The sequence below is a fragment of the Lolium rigidum genome, chromosome 1, assembly GCF_022539505.1.
Source record: "Lolium rigidum isolate FL_2022 chromosome 1, APGP_CSIRO_Lrig_0.1, whole genome shotgun sequence".
Classification (NCBI taxonomy): Eukaryota; Viridiplantae; Streptophyta; class Magnoliopsida; order Poales; family Poaceae; genus Lolium; species Lolium rigidum.
The window spans coordinates 46,179,945-46,196,226 of record NC_061508.1 but is presented as its reverse complement, the minus strand read 5'-3'; the positions used below and the strand labels follow the sequence as shown (position 1 = coordinate 46,196,226).

Below are 16,282 nucleotides of genomic sequence, written 5' to 3'. Positions count from 1 at the left end.
TGGCAAAACTAGGGCCGCACCTCGTCCTCGACGACTCGGACTGCATCGACTTCGGCATCGACAACCTCCACGACTGCCTCGACGCGTCTCTGTCACTCTCCTCGCACACTACGCGCTTGCGGCTACATCGACACCGGCACCCGCCCACGACATCGACCAAGGCAATCCCTCGCGCGGCTCCCTCGACCAAGGTTGCAGCACCTACGCTCTCGGCTACCTCGACATCGGCATACAGGGCTACCACCTCGCCTACGCCTCACCAGCTTCCTCTACAGTCCAAGCATCCACGACGCAACTCCGTCCACGACGCTCCCGCTGTGACTGCGGGGGAGTGTCAGCCTTCTGGGGTCCACTTCGGTTTATCTCCAGTCTGACCGTCCGCGACGCTACTGTTGTTCACGTCACTACCGCTACGACTGCGGGGGAGTGTTAGAGATATATTTGGTATACGTACGGTTAGGGATAGATTAGGTAGGGATAGATTTGTTTCTTGTCCTCTACTCCAAGTCGGTCCCTTGTACTCCTATATATACTCGCCCATGAGGCTCAATAATACATCCATCATATTTCGCCAATCTCTCTCCCTCTCTATCCTTCTACAATAGCTAATCTAGTGAGTACTGATAACATAAGTGATACACAGATCATCATAAGACACACATGCTACACACCTCCAGTTTGCACTTGGCTTCAGATTCAAAAGTCTTGCACCAAATCTCATAGCTTATACCAATTCCGATCTGTGAAAAATGATGAGCTTAACATACGAATATTTTGTTCTTGTGGAGACTAATTTCTGGGTAAAGTAATACCAGTGGAACCACTCGTGATAGCGAGGTACGGAATATTACATATAGTATCTGTGAGACAGAATAATAGAATTCAGATTTGCAATCAAAGTGAAGTAGGCACCATAATATTAACCAACAACCAGAAGACAGAAGACGCATTCAGTGCACTGCAAATAAGTTGTTACCCTAAAAAAATGTTGTTGAACAAAATTCAATCTACCATCTTTACCTCAATTTCTTGTAGAAAGCCATATATAGCATCTGTATTAGATTTTTGAACTGTTAGCATCATGGATCCCATTTGGGTCTGCATATGCATATGCATTCTGGGTTAATCGTTTATGATCGTTCATGCTAAGATGCCAAGAGGACAGCAATTGGGCAAAAAGAAACATGCATAAATGTGCACACACAGACAAAACATGCCATGACAATCTTTGTCTTGAATATTCAGAAGAATAGATTAATAAACTACAGGTAATTAAGAAGATGGATCACCTTGCAAGCTATAAGTTCAACCAACTGCATTAGGAATTTCTCAAAAAAAAAAAACTGCATTAGGGCATGTACATTGGAAAGCGCTTATAAAGGTCAAATCCCGGATCTGCTTAAGCGCCTAACGCTAGGAGATGTACTTTTGCACCTATCTTCTAAGCGTCTGCCTCTTATCTATTCATCGATGCTAAGAAAAAGGCTAGGAACTAGCTGGGAACAGGTTGGGAACCGCCAAAACATTCGGGAATTCTTTCCTAGCGCCTTTAGCTAAGCGCCCCCATTGTACTTGCCCTTAGGAACTTTCCTAAACCATTTCCTTGGGCAGTAGACGCCAACTGTAAATAAGGGTAGACTTCATATTTAGCTTGATCATGGGACTCTTCAAAGCATTTTCAGTCCCCCACACTGTGTGGAGAAGCTCCTCAATGGGAGAAAGGTCCATTTTAGTTCTGCATATGCTTTTTTAAAATCTATCTTCAAAATGACCCCACGTTGTTTCTAATAGCTGGAGCTAGGAAGTGCTTAATGAAGTACGAGAGGAATCAACTAAGTATGCGAGCTCGCCTGCTACTAATCGGTATGTCCCTCTTTCCTGCATTAGCAAAATCGAATTTATTTCCCGTGAGCCAGTTAATTATACTCCAGCTATCTTTTTTTATAATAACCAGTTAATTATATCAATCAGATTAAATTCTCTTTTCTAAATTAAAGAAAGTAACTGGGATGTTTCCAGTTTGATCTTTGATCTACTTAGTACGCCAAGTTCTCTTCTGTGTGTTCATATAAATAAGGTAGAACTGAAAAGGTAAAGTAAAACTAAATACACAAAATCATGGCCGATTGCTAAGCGAGCTGGCTATAATCATCTCATTGCTGTTGATTACACGGATGAAACAAAAGTTGGTCTTCACTATGTTGATTAGGGTGATACAGGAAAAGATAACACTACCATGCAACAGAAAGCTTGCAGTTGCTACATAAATAAATACACTATCCGCAATAGTAGTTTTGTTCACTGTGTGTGGTAACATTTAGTAATCACAATAGAAGATCTAGGACTGTATAAGTGCTTAGTATTATAGCATGCTGAAGCGTAGATGTTAATAAATAGAGTAGAACAATCGTCTAGTTTGAATAAATAGAACAAATTTCAGTGCATGGAGCAAGACATCCATTTAGCTTCAACGAACAGAGTACCATGGTACACAAACAAATTGGCATAACTTAGGTAACTATACATAGCAATTTGTAGGAATTTATTATTACAGCATATTGGAAGTACTTGTTTCTGGAGGTTGCGTGTAGACCAACTGTACTATATACATGTAATTCTTACCGTCAACATTCAACTCCCCATTTGGTCATCTATCTCCCATCTTTTCTTCTCTTTTTAGTTTAGTTGTTGCTACCAATGTCACTTCTGGTCGTATATATGCTGCAAAGCTGCACACAGACATTCTCTAAAAAGTTCAGAAATTCACATGTTACATGTTACGCAAAAGCAAAAACTGGCGGCTCTGAAGCCTCTTGCATGTGCCGGCGAGGGTCTCGCCGCAGTGCGGTGGTAGTAGGAGCGGTGAGGTCCACGCTCCGGGCGATGGGACTCTGGCGAGGTAGGCTAAGAAATTGGGCCTCATGACAGGGATGGCGTGCCAACATAGAGATTGGCCACACGCTCAATCCTTGAGGCAGCGGAGACGTCTAGCCTTACCGGGGAGATATCATCGTCGATGGCGTGCTCATCGCACCAAGTCACGCATCCAGCCAACGAACAAATAAATTGTACCATATTTTTCCTTGCCTCTTGTCCAGCTAGCAAAATGAGTAGCCAATCTGGTACACATGTACCAGCCGTTTGTCCTCTGATTTTTTACTTGTTTGTTCATTGCAAAACCAGTGGTCAGTGTGCTATAGCGTGTAATTTCTGAACCTGAAAAATTCAGTCCTGAGCTCCCAGACGATGTTGCATTATGGACTCTACACACAAATATGCACTTCAAAGCTTTTTTATCTGATGTGCTTCATACATAACATTAGCAACTGAAGTTATATATGCAAGACATGTGTTGTTATGGCAAATGTTGCTGGCCTTACTGCTTAACCTTTTCCCGCTCCCATTAGGAGTTAAAATTTGAGGTAGCTATGTGCCTTGCATTGAATTAACAGAATGTGAGGAGGACTCTGGCCAAATTGCATGAGCTAATGTGGCATGTTATTAGTAATAAAGCTGGTTTGGAACCAAGCATATGACAGTTTCCTCATTGTAGCAGATTTGCTGTCTTGACTTCTTACAAAATGCTGCCAGATATTCGGTGCCATCGGTTATATAGTTTTTCTTTTGGAAAATAAATAGCTATCTTTAAGGCTATTTAATAAAGGAATAGCTATGTCTGCAAAACGTTGATACTTGATAGCATGCGTGCTTGGCTAGCTTTCACCCTTTTAGTTATACTTCTCCCATTTCCAACATTTACGATCTACGGTCGAACTTAGGTACCGTGTATTCTCAAAACTTTATAAAAGAAAGTGCCGCCATGGCAGTAAAAACTGAGGGAGAGCAGCTGGACCTGCACAGCCGGCGACAGGCACCAGTAGCACAAACCGAATACAGCCTGTTGGCCGATTTCACGGATGTGGAGCCGTCACCGAACCATATGACCTGTGAATAAGCAGAACATGCAGCAGGAAAAATCAATTTAGAAGGTGACATCTTCTTGTGCTCTGTTTCTGTAGCCCACTTGTGTTGTTCTTGGATTTGCATGGTTATGACACCTGCAAGTCTTTGCCAATAAAAATTTGTGAAGGCTGGCTTGCAATATATTTGATAGCTTTTTTTTAGATAAAACTTGTTGGCCACTGGTTCCGTTGACATGACATGTGACCGAAATAGGTCTCACATATCATCCAGTTACAGTTTTGAAGCTCAACCATCGAGCACAAGCTAACAATAGACATTTTTGCTAGCTCCACAACACATTTCCCATCTGAGATTATTAGTTAGGGTGACACACTAAAAAATTCTCGCATAAGCACTAAATGTAAGAAATACCAATCATTGATCTGGTGATACCATGGTAAATACAAAATTCAGGAGTTGTCGCAGGCTGACATGACATGTGCAACTTGAAAAATCTAACTAACCTGAAATTGATCTTTGATGGCATTAGAGATTTGGAACCTCTTCTCGCAGGCTGACATGACATGTGCAACTTGAAAAATCTAACTAACCTGAAATTGATCTTTGATGGCATTAGAGATTTGGAACCTCTTTATTTAGAATGGACATATTTATTGCACCTTGATTATCCTCTCCTGATGATCTTGAATCTTGAATCCAACAGGATAATTGTGTCCATGTGAACCTTCTTCTTTCCAGTACTCAAAACCTGAGTTCACCAAAAAAAAGGATCAGTTTAGGCGAAGCATTGAATTGGTAAAAATGTCTATAATCTATACAACAGCTTGCAATACAGATAACAACTCGTTGAGAATTGTTGCATTGATGCAGGTCTAGCTGGAACTTGGTGGATGGACCTAGATGAGAGGAGGTAGAGGTTCCATAGCAGGTTACCCAGGGTCCCGGTGGTCCGGTGAGATGGACGCCGCGGACGAACTTGCCAAGCATGTTGCACTTCCGCTGGGCGATGTGTGCATGTCTCGCTTGTCCTCTCCAAGGGCTAGTTAGCAGTAGCAACATCAGGTACTGGCCGGGTGCTGTTGTTCCTTATCTCAGTGGTTCTCTCCTCTTCTTCCTGTTGTACACACGGAGAAAGCTCCAATTCATAAATAACAACTCAATATGTATATTTGATTTTTTTTTTTTTGCAGAATCGGAGAGTAGGAGCGAGCCTTGGGGAGGGTACCTGGTATTATCGCCCTGTCGCTCATCCGGTGCCGCTGGATCTCCCTCCAATGGCAAATCGACCTCGCGGAAGAAACGGCAAGCGACACTGGCTCGATTCAATAGTGGTATATGAGATAGGGAATTGGGATGATCAGGAGCGGCAACGCAGCTCTGCCTCTCGGCCGGTGGGTTGGCCTCATGGCCACCAGCCACCGACCACATAGGAGCTCAGCCCTGGGCCACCCCATGGCCACCCCATAGCCACCAAGCACCGGCAAAGTAGGAGCTCAGCTTGGGTGGCGTGCCACCCTGATGGACGCGAGCACACGCAGCAATGGAGGGAGAGGAGAGAGCCGATCGTTGGGGTGGAGGTGGGCGGCGGCCATGGAATTTTATTTGACTGGGACGATGGGATTGGGGAGGAAAATAGAGATGGGGTTGAGGCCGCTGAGTCTAGATTTTTCGAGGTGGGACCTATGCACCGCTTTGACCATATGAGAAGAAGGAAACCGGAAAGGCAACCGGTAACTGAACACGGAGGATTTGGAAAAAAAAAAGAGGAACCAATTTGTTGGATCTACAGTAACAGAAAGGGGTACGTGTCATTGAATGGAGGAGTTAACTGGCGTGAAATTGGATGTGTACAGTACCCTAGATTAACCAGTACGCCCTAAACTGTATGTCTTTTATATAGGGTATAATCACTGCACATTCCAAGATACTTCCGCCAGGCACGAGAGCCAACGGACTCAGTTTCACCTCGTCCTCAGCCATTTTGATCCAACAACCACTGTCTCTCCGATCACAAACAAGCATCCTAACTCACAGTCCACGCATGTAAAACTGAGCCTAGAATAATCCCGTTTCATTGACCCGCACGGGAAAATATCTAGTGATACCATCCCTTACATGATACCATGATACCATTTCATAAAATTTGAATTTTAAGTATCAAATATTTTTGAAATAAAGTTGTGGTGATTGACAATATATGTGTTTACATTCTCTAGATTTTTCACACCCAAATTTAAAATACACCAAGAGAAACAAAAAAGACAAATGTTATGTGAATAGTGCCATTTTATGTTTTTGTCTTTATGTGATATACTATTTATGCTTGATTTCTCATTTTTATTTCTCTTAGGGTATTTTGAATTTGGTTATGAAAGTTACTGGGCACGTAGACATCCATCTTGCGAACACCCAAAATTTTGGTTTTAATTTTTCTAACATTTAAAATTTAAATTTTGATGAATGGTATCATGGTATCAAATAAGGTGTGGTATCACTAGATATGTTCTCGACCCGCACGTTCGGAACCTGCCAACGGGCGAGGTCGATATCCCACACATTCATTAGCGCCGCGGGAGAGCCGGAGAGGGAACAGAGGGGGAGCTCCACGAGCTCATCGCCGTCGACCTCGCCTTGTCCATCCACACGCAAGCCGCGAGCACTTCGGCCACCAGATCCTCAGGGTCGGGGTCGCCTGGCGTTGCTGAACTCGGCCGACGAGTCCACGGCGATGAGCTCGCGATTCTCGCCGATGCGCCCGGAGCCGGCGTCACCCCCACCGCGGCCCTGCGTCCGGAGCCCTACGCCACCCGAGCTAGCCGTGGCGGCAATGGCAATGGAGCTCAAGAGTGCGCGCGGGAGGAGGCGCTGTCGGTTGGCATTGGGACGGCCTGCTTGAGGATGGCAAGGAGGAAGAGGGGAGGAGTTGCTCGGGAGGAGGAGAGGGAGAAGTTAATGGGCGTTGTCAGACATGGTGGATATACACTTCATATACGTAACGAGAATACACATGAATACATACGTTGATACACAAGTGGTGCTTTCTTATTAGCTAGGCTTTCATCCTCGGGAGTACCCGGGTTCCGATCGGCATTTTCGCCGTTTCATTGTTGTATCTCCCTTGGATACCGGAAATGTTTGGTAAACCCATGAACTCAGCAAACTGATTAAAGAACTCATGCTACACCTAAGACTTGGTTCCCTCCACTATCTCATCTCATCTTCATAGTTCACAGAGAACCTAAGAATTCACGGTCATAGCCTCATGATATATATAGAAAGAGAGATGTCGTAGAGAAGCTTGTCTGGAGCTTGATTTGTGTGAGGCGTCTGGAGCTTGATTTGTGTGAGGTTTCATTTCGTGGGCATGGCAATGGCATGGCCTCACGCGATAGGCAAGGTCAATGGAATGGAAACTATGTGCGTTCTTCCACGACAACTGCTCTGCTAGAGCTTTGAAGCAAGTTGAAACAGATTCAGTAGGTGCGAACTTCACCCATCCACAATTTTCTTTGGCACAAATGAAAGTTTGTTGAGGAGGCTACCAGAGTTCAAATAAGTAAACCACAAATGAAGACTTCTCTGTCGCAATCAGGATAATGATAACAAGTCATTTCAGGCAGAGAAAGATCAAGCATTTGAGACCGTCTACATTTTTAGCTAACATCTGAGTATCTACATGCATCAATAGTTTGCATGATATACTGCACAAGTGGAATTAAGTACAATCAGTCTAATCTTTACAGCCATCTCAAGTTGCTAATTTGACCCCAAAAAAACTATTCCAAGGACTTCGTTACTCAGATAAATACCTAACAGGTTAGATATGTGGACGTTAACTGAACTCAACTGCAGAGCTATCTCAAATTGCTAGTTTGCCCAAAATCACCAAGTCTACTATTTTCACCTCAAGCGAGCCTTCCACCCTGACAATCCCATCAGACCCATCAACTCCTATCAGTTTTCCTATAACTCCACGTAAGGAGCCATTCATGATCTTGAGCCTATCATTCTTCTTCGGCCTGATGATCTCAAGCTCGTCTGGGAGAGCTGTTACGTCATCCCCATTGCCTGATGGCCCAAGTGCAACACGGCAAGATCCATCCTGCAAGTTCAAGTTCCCGGAGATGTTTGAAAACAAACAACGAGTGAAAGAAGTTATACATGTACTTAGAGCGCAATAAGCATTTCTATACCGGGAGAACTTCCTTCACTACACCACTGGTGGGACCATCTCCTCTGGACACATTGACCATAACATCTGGCAAGAGCCAGCTGCTACCGCCCTCATCACCTGGAAGCATTTTGGAAAAAAAATAAAGATATGTGCATCCAGATTGTTCGCTTACATCCCATCCAACTGAAGATGAAACAGTATATAAGGAAAAGGACATACCTATAGCTGGAGACATTATATCCATTCCAGCATTGCCCGGAGTCATTGGCTGCCCACCAGGGGTTTGGGGCTGATACGAGGCGGGAATTGGGGTCATTGGTTGAGCAGTAGGTGTTGGAGCATTGAATGTAGCATCACCAAAACCATTTCCAGGGGCACTTTCCCATCCTGATCCAGGAGTAGGGGCTTCGAATGGCCTAACTACAGGAGTTCCTGGCTGAAAAGGGGAACATACATGCAGAAACATACTATTCAGTTGCCAACTTAAAGATAAACAATCTTCAAAGTTCACGAGAAGAAGCACATGGAACCTGGTAAGCTGGACTGATTCCCCAAGTACCCCAAGTGCCCGAATTTCCATCTTCCTGGTTATCCCTGATGATAATTTAACATGTCGAGTGACCAAACAGAACATCAAGATCAATGCCAATAACATTTAAATACTCTACTACCCAACAGACATATTTGAAATAGATCACACTTGCTAAAAAAATAGATCATACATGGAGCAGGATAAGCAAAAGATCTGAAGCTGATTTTTTCTGAAATTCAGGACTTCAATTCTACAAGAGAATATGCCCAAGTAAACAATTTGTTCTGAAAAGAGAATACCAACCTTGGTGGACTCATTGGTGCCCAAGATTCATTACGTGGACTCATTGGTGCCCAGGCTTCGTTACGTGGACTCATTGGTGCCCAGGCTTGATTATGCATAGGAGTTTGCAGTACATCACGCATTGGTGTAGCTGTACAAATTCAATTACATGTTACCATCGAAAAAGGAGATAAGAAACAATCCATGGTACAATGAAATGAATGGCAGAAAACAGAAATAGGCTATGCTATTCATCAAGAGGGCAAAGAAGAATAAACAAGCACCAGGATAATTTAAAGATCAAATGGGTGAATGGTGCAAGCAAGAACCCAAGTGGCAACAAAATGACTATTCACATTCGCCCTTCAAGGACAGAAAACACAATTATTTTGTCAATGTAGGTGCAAGTACAGTATTTCCCTCCTCTTTAAAATATATGACATTTTAAGAAACATTCGAGTTCATGAAAAATTAGCAGCCACTGTAGGCAGTGTGTAATTAGAATGCTACTCTGTATATTCTTATAACTACTTAGCAGCATATTGTAATAGACACTAGCAGGCAATGTTGCATCTCTCAAATGCACACTACACCTATCTTCAAAATGGCGTAAATGCATTTGTAAGAGGAACAAGCCAACTAGGTAGACTTAAATAAACCATAACAAAGAATATAAAGCAAGCAAACCTCCAGGTTCTCGCATTGGAGTTTGAATAGGATACAATGGCGTTCGTGATGGGTGCATAGGTGTTTCACTGCCCAATGAATAACGAGATTCACTGCTAATACAAATGGTCAGTAAATGAGCAAATGGTACCAAACAGCTGGCTAAAAATGTGATTGATCAGACAGAAATTTACCGGACTGGTGTTTCAACATTTGCTGGTTCAGCGATATCATCTCTCTTAACTATATGTTTACACCAAGGTTAATCTTCAATATTAGACGGACAGCAACAGTAGTAACAATGAAAAAATATTCACCTGTAACAATCTTCATAAGTGAATCAAGCTCCACACGCACAAGGGCACCATTCACTTCTTTAACACGGCCACGATATCCTTTGTATGGACCAGATTTAATTTTGATACATCTACTCACCAAGGCATTATGCCCTCTGCCACCACGACCACCTCCTCCAAACCTTCCACCAGCTGCGTTAGAGATAGGCGAGTGCATTATCATATCTGCATAAAGTAGCTGTCCAAAAACTAATGGCAGAAATAGCAACGACCATTCAAACTATGTTCATACAATTCATGTAAGGTCCTCTCGGTGGGAGCCCTCCAGGAGATTGCAAGATCCTTGCTGGAGATCTAAAAGCACCCAGACGTGGATCTTCTGTATCCATGCCCTGAGAAAGGAAGTAGATTGAAGATGTGATAATATGTTCTAGATACCAACGAGATTTAATTGAGATAATCGAGAACATACCATCCCTGTGCTGGTGGCAATTGATCCCCCAACAAGGAGACAAGATTGTGCTTTTGCACAGATAAAACCTGAATTTTCAAGGTGGTGGCGGTCATAGATAAAAAGTATCCCTTTGTGTATATGTTGCACAGGTCCTTGCTTTCCCTGTTGTGGCAACAAGATATGTTTGTTATACTCAAACAAGAAGACTATTAAACTGACATCACAACAGAATAAATAGACATACTAACAGAAAATATCAGAACACAAGATAACATGCAAAACTGTACACACCTTACATGTCCCTTCGACTACCCTTACAATATCCTTAGTTGACACAGTGTTACCGGGCTTATCTTTTGCAGATGTGCGCCGATCAATCTTGTATTTTATTTCTCTCAGTTTCACGAGCACCACTTCTGGTCTATCAGGCACTCCTTTGAGAACCTAATTACATAGTGGGGTCAATACATATAACTCTAAACAATCAGTCAAACATGAATATTCAACAATTATGCTTGCCTGAAATGCTTCGCTTTCCACCTTTAAAATAACACCAAAAGATAAATTGCTGAAAAGTGAAGAAAAGGGATAAGTTGTTTTGTAGCCATTAGAGATGATGGGCAGCAACTTCACTGTAAATTCCGAACTTACTCAAGAAGGACAAGATCATGCAATTCATAATCACCAAATTTGGTAATCCCCGTCGTGACCTCAGAACTCTCCACAAGATGATCTGCAAATACGCGGATCTGCAGTCACAATGGCACAATAGATGAGAATTAAAAACATAGCAAAAAAATAAAAGCAATTCAAAAACATGCATATATGTACCAAAAATTTCTCACATGCTCTTTGGTCGTGTCGGATAAAATGATCAAGACATGTCCTTCCACTTTGACTACCATGCCTGTCGCACCTTGTTGAGCACCGGAAACAACTTTTACATGGTCTCCTGGATTGAAATGTTTGCAAAGATCTGTTGCATTGAAGGCAAGAGTTTTCTGCATGTCACAGAGAGATGTTTCAACTCTATTGTCCAGTTGATAGCAGCATAACAATTCATTGCAAGTAATTACCGGAAGACCAGACTGTTTTGGTCGGATGTGTACGGTAGCATCCTCAACTTTCTCCACATAGCCCTCTAAGTTCTTGAGATCACCTTTAACAACAACTACAGCATCGCCTTTCATGAAATGCCCTTTTTTCCTGTTTGAAAATAGTGTGGACAAGCTAGCCACATCCTCATTAATGTCATCACCAACTCTCCTGAATTTCTCCAATTCATCAAGTGATGGCTGGACATTATGTGTGCTGATTGCTTTTATCGAGACTGTTTTGCGCAAAAAACCATCTTCAAATGTTAAACCATCAACCACCTCAAAGTACTCCCCAGAATCTCTATGTCTCCTCCGTTCTACAGGAATGTTCATCTCCCTGTGTTCATTTGAGTTAGAAAAAATAGGAGCCAAAATAAATAAATATGAACTATCACTTGATAGTAAAGGGATGAAAAAGCACCTCGCCTCACCGACACTGAATAACCTTGGAGGTGGAACAAATGACTTCTTCTTCTTCTCAACCTTAAGTCCATTCTGACAACAGACAAGTAGTATCATGTGAATCCGTCCAATAAGTAAGGACATTACAAAGTATAAGCACGCATTATCAAGAACATAGATTGATAATTAGAAAGTCCTTCAATAAGTAAAGGCTACTCATTCCATTTTTGACACAGCAAAGCATGAAAGTAAGCGAATCACGTGGGAAAGAGAACCCAAACTTGAAGTTACTATGTTCACAGCAGCTGCAACAGCATACTATAAAAGGGCATGATAGCGATGAGCTCAACTTACTGGTAAAAGTGTATATGTTAGGTTCAAAGGTGCCAAGTAGAAATTCAGGATTGATGGGAACTACTCCCTCCGTTCCTTTTTAATTGACTCGAATTTAGTACAAACTTGTACTAAATCTGAGTCAATTAAAAAAGAACGGAGGGAGTAACAGATAACTTACCAGTTTCTTTGTCAATTTATCTGTCAGAGCTTGTAAATCTATTCTAGGAATGACCTTCACAATAGCCTTTTGGTTCACATCATCAACATCGACAACCTGAGGATAATAAAAATAATAATTGACAAATCTATATTAACATCACCCCAAGAAAAACAACAACCATTCCCAATCAAAATAAATAATTGACAAATTTATATTAACACATAAACCAAGAAAAACGATGACCATACCTTAGCAAGATCCCCTTTATATATACCAAGCTTGATCCGGACCCATGTATCTCTTGAAAGATCAACAGACTTAGTCGTGACAGAGAGAACATCAGTCATTTCTTTTGTAGGAACCTGAGTTATTTTTGCTGAAGCGAAGATGTTCCGCAGACCTTTGCAAGCCTGCAGTGGAGTTTAGTAAACATCCCTCATTCAAAAGACTAGAATGACAGGTTAAGGACGGGTTACCTCCTTGACATGGGACTCTTTCTCTGCTTCAACATAAATGTAATTCTTTAGGTGTTCCAGTGCAATCACAGATTTAATCTGGAGATCGTCCCTATCAATGAATTTTTGCATTAGACAAAGGGCTGTCTCTCGCTCATGTCCAATCTGAAATCATGAATAGACAACAATGAGTTCAAAAGGTACAAAAAAAGCAAATAGCAGAGCAGAGGCAGAGAGCTTAATTTCCCTAAATTTTGCAACCTACCGCACATTTGACCATCCAAAGCTTTGGATCCTTCACTGATGGCAGGAGAGCTTGCTGATCAACCTCGGTGAAAACCTCGTCAGCATAATCAAACTGTGGCTGCCTTCCATATTTATCTGCTAGGTGCGCTAAAATCTTATCCGTGTCATCTTCGTCCTCCTCATCCATAGGAACAGAATGGCGCCTAGGGTTCCTCACACCCTCGTCAGGATTGTCGGGCAGATCGTCATCAATAAAGCCTGCCCAAGCAAAAGTGCATAAGTCCAGCACCAACACAAATGGCCTTGCTTTTGCACACTACACAACTAGCCAAGCACAGGAATTTGTTGATCCCAAAAGAAAAGTAACAACGTTACATATACTTCTATGCTGATAACGAACATACATAAGAACATCACTCAAGACCAGTAGCAAGTACAACCCATAAAGAAACTGCAACTGATGATCAATTAAACATCACATTCTGCACTGTCCGATGTCAACAAGTATTTGTCCATCTGCCAATCCAGTGCAATCTATTAGTTTGATGCAGTAAGAGAGTAACAGGGCTTCAACAAGTACATCGAAAAACCGCGCAGCATGGTATCAGAGTATCCAAACGAAAACCACAACTTGATTCTAGTTGATAGGCCCCAGCTATTTCTTGAGGATATGACTCTAGTCTACCCTCGTGATGACACTGTGGACAGGGCCAGACTGTCGATTGCAACAACTATTTCCCAGGCATGTATATATATCCTGGGTAGCTCCAGCCATAAGTGGCAGGAAGTGATGAATTTTGATGGAACATGGATGATTTTGGTCATCATGATCTCCGACCCATTCATGATAAAATCCCGTAATTAACATAGCTTGCCACTAAAGCCCACTGGTGGTTCACAACAGGACAATAAGAAGCTTTGAGTAAATCATTGCCATATAATGCGACTAAATTACCACCAGGCTATCGAACCTAGCGAACATTGAGGTTAAGAATAGGATGCAACCAAGCCAGGAAGCCGACCAAGCAAGCCAATTAAGCACGCCCTCGCCATTTGAAGCATGGGTAACAGGGTAAGTTGCTCCCAAACGCAAGCACGGTCCAGGAGTGCAGGTTAATTCGTATTCCAGAGAAGGAACTGGCGTCGTCGATCGCAGAAATCCACGATCACGTAGAAATGCTACGGAACCGTCGACGCGGAAATCGAAAACACACAAAAAATCGGCACGAGATTCTTTGAAATTTGGTACGGGAAACCGGTGTACGGACGAAAGCTAGGGCATGGCAGGGCGACTCACCGGGCTCGTACTCCCCTTCCTCGTCCTCCTCGACGTCGTCGTCGACCTGCGCCATGTCGTCGATGAGGATGGACGCCCGCTTCATCCTCTTGCTCCCCTTGCCGCCGCCGCCGCCGCCGCCAGCGTAGTCCTCGTCGTCGCCGTCATCCTCATCCTCGTCCTCATCCTCGTCGTCGTCCTCGCTGGCCGCGTCGTCGATGAAGCTCTCGACGCCCGGCCGCCGCGCCCTCCGCGGCCGCTTGCCGCCGCGCTCCTCCTCCTCCTCCTCCGAATCGTAGGTCTCCGCCGCCTCCTCCGACGACGAATCGTCCTCCTCACCGCGCGACATTGCGGCGGCGGCGGCGGCTAGGGTTTCGAGCCCGCGGCGCGGCCCGCTGAGGCTGCAGCGTGGCCCCGCGTGGCAGAGCGGAACCCGACGCGAGGGAGCGAGCGAGAGCCGGTGGGTGCGTCGGCGGGCGAGGTCGGTCGGGGTCAGGGTGGTGGGTGGGTGGTTTGAGAGCCAGGAGTTTTCGATTGCCGGCAAAGGGCACTGGATTATTAGCGGCGAGTGCCTACTTATAAGAAGGGGATGCCGTTGGGTGGGCTGGGCCGGACGTTGTGGCGGCGGTGCCCGGGTAGGATTGGTCGGAGTAGAGGAATTATGGGGCTTCTGGACCATTCACTCCAACAACCATGAAAAATTCTTGCCCATCCGTCAAATAAGCCCGGTTCAGCCCAATCTTGCAGAGTCTGCGCAATGGGCTTATTCCGTTCACCGCATTTGCAGCCGCCAAACCCGGAAACTGCTCCCTAGCGCTCGCGCGCGCGCGAGCATCGTTTCGCTAAAGGATTCGGTTATGGGCTCGGCCCGTTTAGCTCTGTTTATGGTTCGCTTTGGTTCGCTGCATGACTTTCCGTTCTGATTATTCCGCTCGTACGTGCAGTGCAGGCGCGACTGAATTTTTTCTGTTCTTTTTCTCTTGACAAGCGATCAGTGCTACGTATTCCTACAATCCTAGAATAGTAGGATGTGCTTTTTCTTTCCTTTTTTTCTTCTTTCGTGATTTCTTTCTTTTCCTTCTTTATTTCTTTTTCTTCTTTTTTCATTCTTTTATTTTTCCGTTCTTAATATAATTTCTTATGGTTCTTTTTTGTTAATATAGTTGTTCCTCATCGTCCAAATTGTTCCCAGTTTTGCTGATGTAGTTGTTCCCCGCCGTGTAGATAGTTGTTCCCCGCCGTGTAGATAGTTGTTCCCGGTTGTGTAGATAGTTGTTCCCCGCGGTGTAGATAGTTGTTCCCCGCCGTGTAGATAGTTGTTCCCCGCCGTGTAGATAGTTGTTCCCGGTTGTGTAGATAGTTGTTCCCCGCGGTGTAGATAGTTGTTCCCCGCCGTGTAGATAGTTGTTCCCCGCCGTGTAGATAGTTGTTCCCGGTTGTGTAGATAGTTGTTCCCCGCGGTGTAGATAGTTGTTCCCTGTCGTGTAGATAGTTGTTCCCCGCGGTGTAGATAGTTGTTCCCCGCTGTGTATATAGTTGTTCCCTGCCGTGTAGATAGTTGTTCCCTGCTGTGTAGATAGTTGTTCCCCGCGGTGTAGATAGTTGTTCCCTGTCGTGTAGATAGTTGTTCCCCGCGGTGTATATAGTTGTTTCCCGCCGTGTAGATAGTTATTCCCCGCGGTGTAGATAGTTGTTCCCCGCCGTGTAGATAGTTGTTCCCTGCCGTGTAGATAGTTGTTCCCTGACGTGTAGATAGTTGTTCCCTGCCGTGTAGATAGTTGTTCCTCGCGGTGTAGATAGTTGTTCCCTGTCGTGTAGAAAGTTGTTCCCTGCGGTGTTGATAGTTGTTTCCCACCGTGTAGATAGTTGTTCCCTGCCATGTAGATAGTTGTTCCCCTCCAGCCAGACTGTTGTTCGGCTACCTCAAGGTTGTTGTTCCGCGCCAGTCTAGGCTATTGTTCTAAATCCGAGTCAATTAAAAG

General features: G+C 44.0%; 1 protein-coding gene and 1 long non-coding RNA gene across 2 annotated transcripts; one reads left to right on the top strand and one right to left on the bottom strand.

Moving 5' to 3' along the window:
- The first annotated feature begins 1,818 nt into the window (after positions 1-1,818).
- Positions 1,819-5,545, top strand: LOC124672415. Its single transcript, XR_006992702.1, has 3 exons — positions 1,819-1,863; positions 4,628-4,986; positions 5,115-5,545. It is a non-coding gene; the product is annotated as an uncharacterized LOC124672415 (long non-coding RNA).
- Positions 5,546-7,424: 1,879 nt separating this feature from the next.
- On the bottom strand, positions 7,425-14,445 carry LOC124672404 (putative transcription elongation factor SPT5 homolog 1). The gene is given in 19 exon segments (XM_047208639.1): positions 7,425-8,026; positions 8,118-8,215; positions 8,318-8,534; positions 8,629-8,692; positions 8,934-9,063; positions 9,600-9,821; positions 9,896-10,066; positions 10,167-10,266; positions 10,620-10,772; positions 10,869-10,896; positions 10,980-11,077; positions 11,174-11,329; positions 11,405-11,762; positions 11,847-11,920; positions 12,342-12,437; positions 12,572-12,733; positions 12,800-12,943; positions 13,044-13,282; positions 14,322-14,445. Coding segments are annotated over 19 exon segments (2,838 nt in total). The 5' UTR covers positions 14,407-14,445; the 3' UTR covers positions 7,425-7,783.
- Between the last annotated feature and the right edge of the window lie 1,837 nt (positions 14,446-16,282).